Genomic DNA, 16,275 nt, shown 5'->3' on the forward strand with positions numbered 1-16,275 from the left:
CCTGCCACTAGTTCATCACTAAATCAACATTAAGTATGGAAAGATTAAGATGCAGGTCCAAACTTCACTGTATTTTAAATAAACATTTTTATTGAATACAGATATCTGAATATTAATCATAGGTAACTTCTATTATCATTAATCTCAACGTTTTATTTTTCATTACAGTTCTTTTTCTCTTTTCACTCTAATCACCTCGGATCTCCCAAATACCACACTCTCCTTCTCCACTCTGACTGACTCTTACTGACTGACTGCTCTCTAACTCCACCTCTTTATTACATTTCTCTCATCTCCACCACTCAGCAACATTAGCCTAAAACATGAACATTCATAACTACGTTACCTAATAAGTGTGAACGCTACAATAGCTTTTTCTGCAGGGTCTCAGCCTGGTCAACCAGGACAAAGAGAAAATGTTGCTAAAAATAATAGATAAGAATAAGGAAAAAAGATAAGGATAAAAGAAATGCTTCAAATTCACAAACACTTGTTTACCGCACCCAGTCGGATCCAGAAATCAAGGTTGCATATTGGCGCTCACACTATTCAACTTGTATCTTAACAACCCACCCAAAAGTTATTCAGCTCCTCAATCTAAAGACTTCTCTTCAGACAAGCTTTCCATTAATAACTAACTGTCTTAAGTGGGTCTTTTAAATGGATGGTTTTGCCTTTCTGCATTGAATGTGTTTTGGGTGCTTTTTTTTACTGTGGTATTTGTTTGATCCTTTAGTAACTGTATACTTACTGTTTTTAGCTTTAAATATTGCCTTTTAATGATGTTAGCTGTCTTGGGTCCTTCTTAAGGAGAAGGGTGGGGTAAAATATTTTAAATCAATCAATCAATATGAAATTTCAATAGAAGTGGTATAAGAAGGAAAGCAGAAAACAATTTTGGAATTTAGGACCATTTTCTCACTGACCCTGGAAATATTATAGCTTTACTTACCTTTGAAAACATTTATTTAAATCTCAAAAGCTGTTATTTCAAGGGCTACCATTGCAGTTCTTTGTCATTCTACTGCAAGAGAATGCCTTAGGCCTCTCATTCTACTATCAAGAGTTATTCTTCCAGTACTTGCTCTATCATTTTATTTTCAGGGGTTGTCATTTGGCTCCCAGAGACTATAATTTCCTTTCCAGGTTTCTCATTCCAGTTCAAGTAGCCATTTTATTCTTGGAGTCACCATTCCAGCTTCAGGATCCATCAGGGATGCATTTTCAAGTGACTCTAAGAACTGACATTCCAGCCCCCCACTATTTCTCCGTATCTTTTCTCCCATGCAAAATGGCTCCTTTTTTTTCCAATTTGAGAAATCTTTAACAGGACAAACAACATTTAACAGAACAAAACAAAAACAACAAAATGAACTACTTTATGATTTGATTTTTTATTATTCATGTCACTATTTGATATCTATATACACTCCACCACAATGTTATAGTAAAGAAAACACAGAAGAATGCACATATCACAAAAATATGTATTCCAATATTTAAGACCAAACTCCATTGTGCTATAAATCTATCAGATGTGCATCCTTCTTCAATCCACTTGTCACAATCAAGATTACCTGGATATGTTATAACTCACACCCATTCTTGTTAGTGTCTCGGAGTGGCAGAAAGGGAAATTTCCACCTACTGTACAAGAAATGACCACAGAGTTAAAACACCAATGAGTTAATGGAGGAATAAAATATGTGGATTCATAGAGATATGAGAGGGTGGGAATTAACATTGTGACTTGGCAGGAATAAATTGAAAAATGTTGAAAGTAAGTAATTTAAGGTGAATTAAATAGTACAGTAGATTAATTCTAGGGGGAAAGAACTGGAGGGAAATAGTATTTAGGGAAAATATATGTTAGTAACTGTAAGGAATAAATTGTAAAGAAAGATAACATATAATTAATTAGTAATCAAGAATTGCACTGGCAAGGACAGGAATTTATTTATTTATTTATTTGACTTCTATACCTCCCATCTGACCAGTTTACAAACCAAAAATTAAAGTAAAAACAAAATTAACAGTGCAATTAAACATATTATAATATATAACAGAGGCCAGAATCTTAGAGATTAGTTACACCAGCATAAATGCAATTAAACGAACTGCCAACATGAATTGATACTAATCAATGAGTTACAATGTTTATCCCTCACTGCACACCAACTCAGATGATTGGCGCATGATGGATACAAGCAGCAACTTGTCACCAGTGTAACAGCCAACAGGATTTCTACCTAAAGAAACATTGGTTAAGCTTATTAGAAGGGTGAAGGGGGAAATGGACTAACAGAAAGAGTCCCAAGAAGGAAACCCAGGAAACGCAAGCTGCTACAATACTGCTTCATATCTATAACATACTGTACATGCATAGGTCTGCCCCTCTTTGTTTGAAGATCTGGGGTGCGATACCCAAACCAAAGTTGCCTCAGCTTTACTATAAAACAGCACCCCTGATGCAGCCTGCATCTTTCCTGACTTACATCTAAGAAAAACGTGCCTGGCCAAATCCAACTTGCCAAGAACATTTGGACTTTACATCTTAAGAAAAACTTTCCTGGAAAGACCCATCTCGCCATGAAGTTTTGGCAAGTGATGTTCTTCACACTGGAATAAGCCTGACAAAGTGGATGGCCCTGATCCACGAAAGCTTGCAGACTGTATAATTTTTTTCAGTGGTCTCTAAAGGTATCACCCCCCCCCGCATTTGTACATATTAAGATGTAATACTGCGTGAGGATGCCAGCAGTCTTGCCGCACTTAGTAGGTTCCCGCTTGTGAGCACAGTCTTCACTCATTAGGCAAAAAGTACATTTTAGTGAGAGCTTTCTTTCCTCAGACATAGCAGGTGGTTTCTGCTTGACATGTTAGTGCAGACTAAGCCGGCTACATCTTCTAAATTCACTCAGTAGCATCCTTTGCCAGCAAGCCCAAGCTCCCCATCGAAGCCCAAGCCAAAGGGAGCAAGGCAATAGAGGCACTCAGCTTCTTCCCTAGCCCTACAACATAGGGGTCCTCGAAGGACCCCTTTGCAGCCGGCATCGGCGGCGTTAAGAGGGCAGCCAGCCGCGCTTGGGCAGACGGGGCGATGGAGACGGGTGGGGGAAGCTTTCCGGCCGGAAAAGCAAACTGATTCAAAGCAAAAGATAGGAATGGCCGGCGAAAAAGAAAACGGTGGACTCCTACGGGACTCGGGTGAAGAAGACAGCAACGCAAACGGCGCCGGGTCGAAGCAAGAAGGGCGGGCCGGCGAGCGAGCGAGCGATCCGGCTTCATGACGCGAGAGGTCGCTCCCCTGACGAGCTCTGGAGGGGCGCCAGGCTGCGGCGCCTTGGCAACCCCGGAGCGCCGGCCTAGAGAAGAAGATGGCGGCGCACGCCTCTTCCTCCTCCTCCGCGGCCTCCCCTGCTCCGGTAAGCCGTTGGGGTGAGGGAGAGAGGGGGGGCGTTTTTACTCTCCTGGAGCACCGGGGCTCGGTTTCCGCGTGTAACCCCGTACAGTACACAGCTATCACAGCCTTAATCCTTTCCTTGGGTTCTCTCCCCCGCGTGGGATGTATTCAATTTAATAATAATAAAAAAACCACATTTCGTTTTTGGCCTCCTCTCCCCCTCCCTCGAACTCCCGCCTCCAAAGGACGGGGCAAGGCAGCAGCTTTTTGCCTGCCACGCCTTGGGATGGTGTCCTGTGTTGTGGTTGTTTCTGGCTATAGCATTATCTCGCGGCTCGGTGCTTTTCAGAAATCCGGATGTGCCCCCTGGAACAGTTGCATCAAGTCCGTGCAAGCTATGCAACTGATACAGATGATGAGGTATTATTTTGTCTAGCTACCAACCAGTACTAGCCGAAAACAGATAAAGGATTTTAGTGCCCTCCTCGGGAAAGGATAGCTTCAGAGAAAGCATTCCTCCACTGTATTCTCGAAGCCCGAAAAACCCACAACAGCCATTCCTCCACTACCCACATCTTCTGGCATCTTTGCAGCCACTCATCTTCAGTTTGCTGTGTCGTAGCAGGCTATATTTAAGTGATGAATCCTGGTTTGTTCACTCATGCTACTTGTGCATATCCAGGTTTATTAAGCCAGAGTTTGCATGATTTCCTTATTCATTTTTTCATTTTTATATATTGCTCCCATTGGTGCCAAGGCACTACTCTGGGCAGTTTACAATAAGTATAATATAAAGCCAGAAATTATGATAAAAACTTTAAAAGCAATTTGGAAGTCACCATTAAAGGGAGTTAGCCCAGACTCATCATACAGAAACCAAAGTAGACAAAAAAGAGAAATGGGTGGTCAGCTAGGGTCAGTGTGGAAAGTATCTCTGAAGAGCTGTGTTTTTATTTGCCTCCTAAATATCAACAGGGAGGGGGTTAGGTGAAGCTCCTCTGGAAACTGGTTCCACAAGGTTGGAGCTACCGCCCTGCCTCTTGTAGATGATTTATGGGCTTTCCCTTGGGTTGACAGTCCAGAGGAGCCTTGCCTGATATGACCTTATGGGTCGGGCAGATTACTTTGGGGAAAGATGCTCCAACAAATAATGTGTGAGCTGTGTCAGCGATATTAATTATCTGTTGACTGTAGGCATTAATATTACCCTACTCAGAGAAGTTCATGGTTTCACTGTGAGTGTTGTAGCATGGATTTGCCTTCTACAATCAAACCAGCATTTGTCTTGTTCTTGCTCAGGTTTATTACGAGGATTGCAGATAAAGTTGGTACAGGCAAATGGACTTAAAATATATATATATAATAAACACAGAAATAGATAGACTTTGGGCGCCTTTGAAGCACTTTCTAAAGTTTGTGGAAAGTTTATTTTCTTTGGATTGAGAGAGCACTGGAAACTTATGTCATCCTTGTAATATTTGTTTTACTTACAAATATGCAGTTACAACCCTTTGGATATAAATAACATGACCTAGCAGGCAGCAGGTCTTCTGATTTTGAAAAAAATATGCACCTCACATATTGCTTCTGTCAGGTCCAAAAGCACAATTGACTTTGTAACTCCTGCCACTTCTTTTTATCTGTGTATGCAACAAGTCTGTTGCTGTTTCTGATCCTATTCTTTCCTAAACCCTTACTGGTTTTATATTCTTAAGACTGAAGATGGCCCATGGCATTGAGGACTCCTAAAACCCTAGTTTTCCTTTACTCGGAAACCAAAGCTGTCAGCTCAGAACAATAGCTTATATGCTCTATTAATAAAGATAGCCATACTCATGACAGCCCTCTTAAACTACGTTAGGTGTAAGATGCACTGTTGCTGTTAAAAGAGGACAATGAAAAGAACTGAGGCTTTGAAAGTTATAAACTGGCAAGAATGTTACTAGCTCTCTAGCTAATAATTGTAGCATAAAATCAAAGTTAGAATCTTGTAGCAATCCTGTTCCTACTGAGAGGGTTACTAAGCTAAGTCCCATTCTCTTTGCTCCAAACTCTGTAAAAGCTTTTAAGGAGTGCTGTGTGCTGAGAATTGAGGAAATAGGAGGGTATATTTGTGTATATGCTGTATTTGAACATGATACCAAGGCCTAAACCCTTATAGTTTTGAGAAATCACTTAGCCTTTATGAAACTTAAGTGCCCCACTCTGACATGTCTGGAAGTTGTGCTACTAATTTTTATTAACCCACTTAATTGAAAAACAGCCCTGACAATTGCTTTGTGGCTGGATGAGAAGTTAACTGACAGAAGGAGGAGTAGGGTTCTGGGATTTCCCCTGCCTAGTGTCTGTTTATGAATGGTAACGAGCACAGGAAGGTATCATATAGACCATCTTTACTGCTGATATTGGTGTTATCAACATTCAGGTTGCCTTTTGCTATATGAAGCTTGGCATGCTTTTTCCAGCTGGTAATGTGAGTATGACTTTGTGCAGCAATATTGAGCCATTTCATAAACTGGAGATTTTTTTTTGAAGAATTGATATTTTTTTGGCTTTTTAAAATTGAAGTTTTCAGTGTATATACATTACATACAGATTCCAAGAGCAACTTCCCTTGTAGAATTACCCAGTGATAGAGAGTTCCAGAACATGATCAGATGATTGTAATATGGTTACTGGGGAAGGGAAGAACTAAGCACAGCCAGCATGTGGCTGTAGTTCCTCTGTGCCAAAATATTTTGAAGGGCTTTTTTGGATTTAATAAAATGGTAAAGGAAAAAATGTGAGTGAGTGCTACACATACAACAGAGACACATACACATATTTTAGCCTCTCAAGTAAATAAATGTTTCTCTGTCTGCTTCTCAGAATGCAGACTCAAAAGCTGTCTTCTAACTTTTGAACCCTTGCTCTACAAACATATTGTTTGCATGTTCTCCAAGAGACGTCTCCTTGTCTTTTGAAATAACAATAAGAAGAGAGAGCTGGAAGTTAGCCAAGATTGTCATTTGAAATCAAGGTGAAACCAAGGCTTTCACTATGTAAAAGATGGACAGTGTGTGTGTGTGTGTGTGTGTAAAAATTGATTTGAAATGTGGTGTTTCATGGACCACCAGAAAGATAAGTAAGTAAGAGTCAAGCCTACACTCTCACTAGAGCAAAAATGTGTAGATTGAGGCTATCCTACCTTGCACATATAATGAGAATACAGAACTGACCAGAAAAGACAATATTGTTGGGCAACGTAGTGTGATTGGGGGCAGCATGAAAAGAGAAAGACCTAATATGAGATTGCTTGACTCAATAAATGAATCTACAGCTGTTAGTTTGCAATATCTGAGCAGAACTTAAAGCAAAAGACAATATTGCTAGGAAGGGGAGGGTGTAGGAAGAGAACAATCTGACATGAGATGTTGGTTTGCAAGATCTGAGCAGAGCTGTTAACGATAGGACATTCTGGTTTAGAATTACAATCAAACAATCCAGCTTGTTTCTCATAATACACAGGATTTTATTCATACTGTTCTCTTATCTGTGCAAATCCATGAAATATTTAGCAGATAGTAAACTGGATTGTGGAAGTGCACAGTATTATATTTTTATGTGTTATTCTTATGCTTCTTTCTGCAGATGTCTCAGTTTACGAGTGAAGATGAAGCTCTTTTGCAGTCTATGCTCAGACAGTTACTGCAAAGCGTAAAAGAGAAAATCACAGGGGCACCATCTGTTGAGTGTGCAGAAGAGATTCTGTTGCATTTGGAGGAAACAGACGAAAATTTTCACAAGTAATTTAAAATCTTTACTTTGTGGACATTGAAGGAATTTAGTAGTGATTACAAGTCTGTAATGGAAACTGAGCTCTATATTTATTTGTTTGTTCATTTATTCAGTTTATATACTGTACCATTAGCGAAAGCTCTACATTGAACAGTTTATAAGATTAAAACTTACAATGTATTCTCAAAGGCTTTCATGGTCAGGATCTAATGGTTGGTGCATGTTTTTTGGGGTTGTTTGGCCATGTTCCGAAGGTTTTTCTTCCTAATGTTTCACCAGTCTCTCTGGCTGGCATCTTCAGATGACAGCAGTTAGAACTCTGTCTGTGTTCTGTGTTGTAAAACGTACAATCCTCAAACTCCAGAATAGCATAATATATATTCTAAAGCAATTTGGTGATACCACATACAGTAATTAAACCATACATATAAATAACTGTATACAATCTAGAATTAGTAAAAAAATTGTGTTTGATTCCTTCCCCTTCAACACATTGCTAGTACTCATAATATCAGTTTATTTAAAAATGAACTGTTACAATTTCATAGATATGAAGGATAAAATAAATAACAATCTATAACAATCCTTTTCTGTTCACTTATCTTCACTTGTACATCATAGCGTAATGTGAGGAATGATTCTGACAAGCCACTCAGATAGAAGCAATTATTGATTGTGTCATGCAGGATAGCATGATACAGGCAAGCACTGAGGCATTATAGTAATCTTGCAAACTTGTTTGTGAAATATAGCAAAAGGTGTCTTTAAATTTTCCTCTCTCCTTCCATATCACAGTTCTGTGTTATATTACAACATGACTAATTGCATTATACAGAATGCAATGTTCTTTTAGTTTATGAAAGACATTCAAAAAGTTTAGTTGATAGAAAGGCATACATTTTATTAATTTTACATAGGAATTAAATACCTAGGTTTTATCCACATGAGCTCATAGGAGTGGTCTGGATTTGAAAATGGTGGATTTGGCTGCATGTTGGTTCTCAATCCAATCTTTAAGACAGCTTGAAAAATAAAGAAAGGAAAAAGCCCCTTGTTGCTCCATCCTGTCTCCTCCTGCTTCTGAAAAGAAGTTTCCATTTTTTTACAATTTTTAATAGAGTGTAAAACAAAATCACTTGTTCTGCTTCTCCATGAGCAAAATAAGCGTATACTTTACCGAAAAGACAGTGACTGTCTTTTTAGGCCGCTTCACAATATGGAGAATTAACGGTGGAAGGAGCCTTGACAGCCGCAAGCTTGCTTTGATTTGTATGTGCTGGAAACGAGCTAAAACACCAAAACAGCAATTTTTCCTGCACCAAAGATGTAGAAGTCCCTGATAGGAACCCAGAAAGTGTATTTGTGTATTATTTCTACTTCTGTACCCAGCCCCATAACTCTCTAGGTGGTTCACAACATAAAATAAAATCATGCAGCAAATACAATAGAATACAATAAACCTTGTCACTAGCTAAAATACTGAATCTGTCTTTAAATAGAAATACACAATTTAAAACTCATTTGAGCATCTCATGTCACTATTTACACTATTATTCTGTCTCAATTAGCTTTCTAAAAATATAGGTATGGCACTTGGTAAACCTCTGTAGGAAGTTTATTCCAAAGGGTAGAAATACTCTGGTGGCAGGCTGGTTTACCCCAGTGATTTTGTTTTGTGATCTCTGCAAAAAGGAGTGAACCAACCCATCCCCAAAGTGAACCATATACAGTGGTGCCTCGACTTACGAACATCCCTACTTATGAACATTTCAGCTTACGAACAGCTCCGGTCTCAACATTTTGCTTCGACTTGCGAACGGAGCTTCCACTTATGAACAGAAAAAAGGCCCGCAATTCAGATTTCTAACTGTAGGTGGTGATGAGACTGCTTTGTACTGTAGCTCTTTCACTTTTGGCAGTTCGAGAGTGTGTCGTCGTGGGAGGCTTGGGAGAGCCCCCTTATTTGGAGTGTGTGTGTGTGTGCAGGGAGGTAAGCTGCTGTTTTCTCCTTTTTAAAAACTGTTCTGGGTGGGTTTTGGCTGGGGTGGGTATGTGTCTGTGCTGTGTTGTTAGTGGCTTTACTTTTTGTTTATGGAGTTTTTCTTCTTCTTAAACCTCAACAACGGAGGTGGCTTTGGTGTTTGTTTCTGGAGGCTTTTTCCTCTTCTTAGACCTTAGCAACAGATCACCTTCCAACCGGGCTTGCTGTGTTTTTATTTTTTGGTGATTTTTTCCTTCAGCTGGAACGGATTAATCAGTTTTAATGCATTCCTATGGGAAATGGTGCTTCGACCTACGAACATTTTGACTTAGGAACACCCTTCCAATACGGATTAGGTTTGTAAATTGAGGCACCACTGTAGTGGGTTAAATGCCTGCCTGATTGCACCTCTAGTTAACTTGATTGCATTAAATGGAAGCTCCTCTGGGTCCCTCCTTCAGAAGAAAGATGGTTTATAAATAAAATTATTTTATTTTATTAAGTTCTCTTTGCCTGTGAAAATCTGCTGTAAAACTTTTCTGATAACTTCGTATCATACCTTTCCAAAATTCATTGAACATCCTGACAGTAGTGTGATGAAATACAGTTTATGTAATATTAAAAACAATTTGAAATACCGTGGTGTAACAAATTCAATTAATTGTTTGTTACAGTTATGAATTTGTGAAGTATCTTAGGCAATATATAAGTAACACCTTGGGCTCCGTGATAGAAGAAGAAACAGAGAAATGTACTTCTGCACAAAATCAGGGTGAAGTATCTGGCTATGACACACTTGTGCAGCATGTTACCAAAAAGACACGAGAATCAAAAGAGTAAGTAAATGTACAAATCCATATAAAATGACATTTTCTGAAGAGAATGTCTTTCTTAACTGTGTGTTCCTTCTTATGAATGTTAGTACCTGAAACACTCCTTCTGAAATCTTGTCAGTCTTAACAGTGATGCCTTGCTGCTTATCTGTTTACATTTGACTTTAAACATTTGAAGAAAACAGTTTCAGGTGTAACATTGGAAACTTATATAATTTTTCTTAGTCCAACTTGGAGATGTTGATTTTTCCTTAATAATTAATTACCAAACAAGAGTGCTAACTACTGTTAGTAAAATTGCATACTCTTTGTTCATTAGATTTGTTGTTACACAGTGCAATCCTATCCCTGCTTTTTACTGTGGGGGAAAGTCCCACTGTATTCAGGGAAGCTTAATGTAAAGTAGATGTGTAAGATTGCAGCTGCAAGTCTATAAAATTTAGATAAGTCAGAGGTATTGCAAAAGAATTATGTCCTTCTCAAAACTAATTTTGCTGGATTTCAGTAGGTATTCCTTACTACTATATAAGACCAAAAAGTTCAAAAGTTAGTACACATCATAATATTTTACAAAATATAGTGGTGCTTCACAAGACAAACACCTTGCCGGATGAAAAACTCACAAGACGAAAGTGTTTTGCGATGCTTTTGGTGACTCGCAAGACGGCTTCTTCTATGGCCATGCTTCGCAAGACAATTTCCCCCCCGCAAGGCCAATGCCTTGCAAGATGAAAATAATTCATTAATCTTGCGAGGTTTCCCATAGGAATGCATTGCAGTGCATTCCTATGGGAAATTGCTTTTTGCAAGATGAAAATTTTGCAAAATGGCACTACTCGCGGAATGAATTACTTTCATCTTGCGAGGCACCACTGTATCTTAGAAAAATCAGACTACTAAATCCCCCCAAATGGCAGCTTTTCCCTTTTGTTGCTTTATTTTTTATTTACTTGTTTCATAATAGGCTTTTAAAAATAGTGGCCAAAATTCTTATTTATTTATTTGTTTTTTTGTTTGTTTTTTGTTTGTTTGATTGATTGATTGATTGATTGATTGATTGATTGATTGATTGATTGATTTTTATCCTGCCCCTCTACACAATGTCTACTCGAGTTGGCTTACATGGATAAAAACACAACAGTATGAGATGTATAAAATCATCAAAATACAATTATAACAATTAGTTCCAAACAACACAATACCAAGGTGGCATGACTCAAGGAGAAAAGAGAAAAAGAAAAAATTGAAATCACTTAATTGACTGGAAGGAAGGCCTGCTTGAATAGTCAAGTTTTTAACTGGCTTTTGAATACATCCAGCGAGGGTGCCAGCCGAATTTCAGTTGGGAGGGTGTTCCACAGCTGAGGGGACACCACCGAGAAGACCCGGTTTCTTGTTTTTTCCTTCCCGGCCTCCCTCAGCGTCAGGCCCCTCAGCCTTCCCTGCTGGCTATATTGGATGATTCGGGTAGATCTAGGTGGGAGAAAACAATCTGCCAAATATTGAGGTCCCAAACCGTTTAGGGCTTTGTAAGCAATCATTAGCACTTTGAAGTCAATGTGGAAATGGATGGGCGACCAGTGCAAGGCAGCCAGAGTTGGGGAGATATGTTGATATTTTCTCACCCCACTAAGAAGCCTGGCTGCCGCATTCTGGACCATCTGAAGTTTCCGCATCAACCTCAAAGGCAGCCCCACATAGAGTGTATTACAATACGATATTACGAGTGCATGGACTAGAGTCAGTGAGAGCCTCCCCATCAAGATATGGTCGCAGCTGGGCAATCCACCATCGATGAAAATAGGCGGAATGGACCACAGATGCCACCTGGGTTTCCATGGAAACCGCTGGGTCCAGATGTATCCCCAAGCTGCGGACCTCGCTCTTTGCGGTAAGGGTTGTCCTCCCAAAAGAAAGGGAGTCACCTATACCGCTAATGGAAGGGCCACCCACCCTCAAGACCTCCGTCTTGTCTGGGTTCTGTTGCTTAGCATAGTAAATAGCAGTTAGAGTTGGCCCTTTTGAATCAATAGAGTTTATGAAGTAATTTTTTTCTAATTCCCCATTGCCCCACTGCTCCAATTTGCTATGTTAAATAACAGGATTTTAACTAATATTTTAAGCAGCATTCCGCAAAAGACTTTATTATGCTGAATCAAGGAGGTAATAGATTTTATTTGTTTAGTTTTGCATATTCTGTTAATTTGAAAAGGGATTTGAGAAGGGATTGCTCTAAAGCAGCCATTCTCAGCAGGGGCCATATGTTCCCCTGATGGGACCTGATACATTTGAAGGAAGCCATGGACTGGAAATAATTCTTCCACCACCTTATAAGGTTCATTATGTGACTTATACAATCCTGATTCGGCGTATACTTCTTTAATATTGTGTTTATGGCCATGGCCAAAAAAAGATTGAGAATGGCTGCCTAGAGCTCTTTAGGTGTGTTAGTTTAAAAAAACAAAACCTTCTGCTATGTGACATGTGCTCTATTTGGAGTAATGCCAGAGGCAGTGCCATGGGGATGTGACAATAAATCTGACCTTGACACTACAGTAATTGGTGAGGCTGTTGTGAGTATGGTAGTGATTAGTGCACCCTATGCTGAATTGATTTTGGATTAGAGTTTATACTTTGTGAGCAGTATTTAGCAAGAATAGCAGAGTTATAAAATTGTATTGTTTGATAATGTTACGAAGCCTAAGGAAAACGTTCAAAAAACTGAAAACTGAATTATTTCTGTTAGAGTAACTGTAAGTTTGTAATAAATAAAACATAATTGGGAAAATGGATTGTTTTTCATATGATTAAACATATAACCTCATATGGAAACATATGAGATGAATACAGAGGTTCCAAGGACTAAAGGAAATTTCCCTTATAGGAAATTTCAGTGAACCTTTAAATGGTGAGATCAATCTTAGAAGCATCTTAAAAGTAATCTCAGTTATATGTGGATGGCCTTGTTCTGCAGGAGGAAATAAAAAATGTCATTGTGAACAACTTTGCTACTTAATCAGTATTTAATTGCTTTTATAAATTAATCTCTGAGCTGCTGTATTCCTAATAAGCCATTTATTTACATTTAGGAGTTACATGTCTGTTTTGAGTCAACTATATGAGGTTCTTTGCACATGAAAGGATTTATTAGAAAATACAGAGACTTCTTGTTAAGCCAGAATTCATGCCTGTGGGCCAGCAATTGCTTATTAAAATTCAGCAAAACATTGTCAGAGATTCTGTAAGGTGATGGTGGGCAGCTTTTCGAAGCCTTTTTTCTTCTCAAAAGCATCATGTACTTTGAGAAGATAATACAAGAGTGTTTGTATGATCATGTACATACATATACTTCATAGTACAATCTGGAAACAGGTGAGAAAAAAAATGTTGCAAGCATGTCTAAATCAACTTAACTGGATTTCCAAAGAAGGAAAAACAAAGAAACAAATAAAATCTATGTTTGAGGTCAATATGCTTAAATATCAGCTTGTGCATAATACAGCTCATGAATTTTAGGTTTTATTTTTAATCATTTCTTTGATTCTGAAGGTATAGAGAAATGATGAATTCTCTGAAGAGTGTCATGATGGTTGTGGTTGAATCCTTGATTAATAAATTTGAAGAAGATCAGATGCGCTACAAAGAGATGCAGAGAAAAGTGAAAACAGAACAACACAGCAGTTACTATACAGATAATTGTTCTGATAGTGATTCTTCTTTTAATCAGGTATGAAATAATTCATGGTTTTAATTGTTTTATGAATAATTTTATTGTGAGCCGCCCTGAGTAGATATAGTCTAGAAGGGCAGGATAAAAATCTAATAAATAAATAAATAAATAAATAAATAAATAAATAAATAAATAAATAACTTGTACTATAAAGCACTGGTTCTTAACCTTGGGGTTACTCAGGAGTTTTGGACTGCAACTCCCAGAAGCCTTCACCACCTGCTGTGCTGACTGGGCTTTCTGGGAGTTGCAGTTCAAAAGCATCTGAGTAACAAAGGTTAAGAACCACTGCTATAAAGCATATGTATGGATGTGGAAGACTGTTTACATCTCTGTGAGTCTTGAAGATAATATTTCATTGACTGGCTGGCCATCATCTGCTTTACTTTGGATACATAGCTGGCCTTCTGCTTGTATATTCACTCCTCTTCTTCTTGCGTTCCCTAGTGTTCCCTTGTCTTTTTGCTGTATTGCAATGGTACAGTGCCTTTGACAGTTGTGTTGCCCATCTCCTGGACACAGCTGTTGTCTCAAAGGTCAAAAGAGAGAAGAAGAAAACACACAATAAAACATCCTTTATCAGGCGTTGCATGTATCAGACAGTTTTGCAAAGCTCAGTTGTTCAAGGGCTTGAAGTCAGTTGTATTGAACTGTGTCCAAAACGCATGTGCAAGTATGTCTTGAAGCTTTGTGAGGAAGGGATTGCAGTGAAAATGGTTTCAGGAACAAGGCACCAGTTGTTACAGAATCTGCTAAAATAATGAAATTGAGGAAATGGGCAGATGGGGGTGAGAAGATTAGAATTATTATGTGACCATCTTAGCTGGCATTATAACCTTTCCCACCCTACCTCCTGTTTCCACAGATAGGCCAGAAAAATAGCTATCATACCTAAATGCATTTACATTGAAGGTAATTGAGTGCCCTAGATGATTTCTGTGAAAGCAGTTTGATATGTCTGTTGCTCTTATTGTGCTAGACTTGAGCTGTATTTTCTTCAAATTGTAATGACAAAATCAGTAAATAAAACCTGTTCCATTTAGATCAAGGGCTAGAGACCCAAACTGCATTTAGCTGGTAGCCTATTTTGTGTGTAACTCTGTTGTTACATGCTGTCAAATCACCTCCAGTTTACAGGGATTCAATGAATGATGATCTCCAAAATGTCCTGTCCTCAGAGTTGTACTCTTAATCATAGGGTATAACTCTGAGGTACCTAGAATTTTCCTGTTTTTGCAGGAGAAATCCACAAATGTCCACCCTTGATATATATTCCTTAGTCTTAAAGATGCAACATTACTTTGTTTTTTGTTTCTTTACACAAAAGGAAGGTTTTTCTTTCAGCTTAGTCAAGAGAAAGTCTCTTCACAAACTTTTCCTGGATATACAGGACTAATCCCTCTCTACTGAAATGAAGGGAAGATCTGCCTAGAGTTTTGATAGTCATTACGTTTAAATATTGTGCTTCATTTCAATACTTTTGTATTCGGTTGGTTAACAATACAATCTGAACATTTTAATATGCATTTAAACTTCTTTCATATATTTTGGGGGGATTAGTACTAAGAGGCATGATACACAACATGATGTATTCGATAGAGTGCTGGACTAGGACTCAGGAAACCTGGGGTTATATCCCCTCTTGGTCATGGAAAGTAATGGGGGGTGAGGGGGTGAAATTTGTAAGAGCACTTTTACTTTCATAGAAAATCTTATTAAAATTGCCATAAGTTGGTTCTAACTTGACAGCACATAAGAAACATACAGTATGTAGATATAATAATTTAAAATATAGTTTTTGGTATTTCAGCAACATAATGTGAAACACTGAAAATAATTTAAGTATCACTATTGGCTAATTACCATAGCCATTAAACCTTTGTTTTTATATGATCTATTTAATGAGCTTTTGCAATGTATTGCAGAGTTATACATTCATGAACCAAGAACAGTTGCAGTTGCTTGTAGAAAGGCTTGATCCTGCACAATCCAAGGAGGTGAGTCTAAAAGGCAAGATGTTTCAGATAAAACTAATACCTTCTTATTTTTGTTCTGGCACAATTTAAGCCCATATTAATAGAGGAAACTCCACCCTTATAGGACTATTCTCATCTCGAAAGGCATTTTAGATCATTATGGCAAAAATAGCAAAAATATTTCAAAAACATTTTAGAAACAAATATTAATTTTAAAACAGCACACATCAGCAGGCTAGAAGGAGCTAAAGAAAAAAAATTAGATCAGATGTTATTGGTTTAAATCAGTGGTTCCTAGATTTTTTAAAGTTGGATGTCACCCATTGGTTTGGAGAAACCCTAATGCCTTGGTACCTGTTACTTGCCACCAACCAACCCCTTTTAACAAACGTTTTAGTTTTTTATTTAAAATTAAACTAAACTAAAAATAAACAGAAATATAGCAAACATTATTTCAAATTAAAATTGGCACAGTTCAGATTAAAAATAAGCAGTTTTTACTGTCAAAAGAATTAATAAAAATATAAATTACTTTAAGAAACTTCAGAAATGAAATGCATTTAATGTGAAAGATA

General features: G+C 38.1%; 1 protein-coding gene and 1 long non-coding RNA gene across 6 annotated transcripts in view; one reads left to right on the plus strand and one right to left on the minus strand.

Annotated features, from left to right (window-relative positions):
* Positions 1 to 1,378: 1,378 nt before the first annotated feature.
* LOC140706583 (uncharacterized) lies at positions 1,379 to 2,709 on the minus strand. Its single transcript, XR_012086306.2, has 2 exons — positions 2,153 to 2,709; positions 1,379 to 1,644 (listed from the first exon to the last, which is right to left on the minus strand). It is a non-coding gene; the product is annotated as an uncharacterized LOC140706583 (long non-coding RNA).
* Positions 2,710 to 2,975: 266 nt separating this feature from the next.
* TBC1D32 (TBC1 domain family member 32) overlaps positions 2,976 to 16,275 on the plus strand; it is a 95,843-nt gene continuing 82,543 nt past the window's right edge. For all 5 annotated transcript variants that reach the window (XR_013540643.1, XR_013540644.1, XM_020794087.3 and 2 more), the window contains exons 1-5: positions 2,976 to 3,425; positions 7,034 to 7,188; positions 9,836 to 9,997; positions 13,544 to 13,721; positions 15,650 to 15,721. Coding sequence is in view for 3 of the 5 variants with exons in the window: in XM_020794087.3 (XP_020649746.3) it covers positions 3,378 to 3,425; positions 7,034 to 7,188; positions 9,836 to 9,997; positions 13,544 to 13,721; positions 15,650 to 15,721 (615 nt within the window). In the remaining 2 variants the exon portion in view is untranslated. The remainder of the gene's footprint in view (positions 3,426 to 7,033; positions 7,189 to 9,835; positions 9,998 to 13,543; positions 13,722 to 15,649; positions 15,722 to 16,275) is intronic.

The sequence above is a fragment of the Pogona vitticeps genome, chromosome 1, assembly GCF_051106095.1.
Source record: "Pogona vitticeps strain Pit_001003342236 chromosome 1, PviZW2.1, whole genome shotgun sequence".
NCBI lineage: Eukaryota > Metazoa > Chordata > Lepidosauria > Squamata > Agamidae > Pogona > Pogona vitticeps.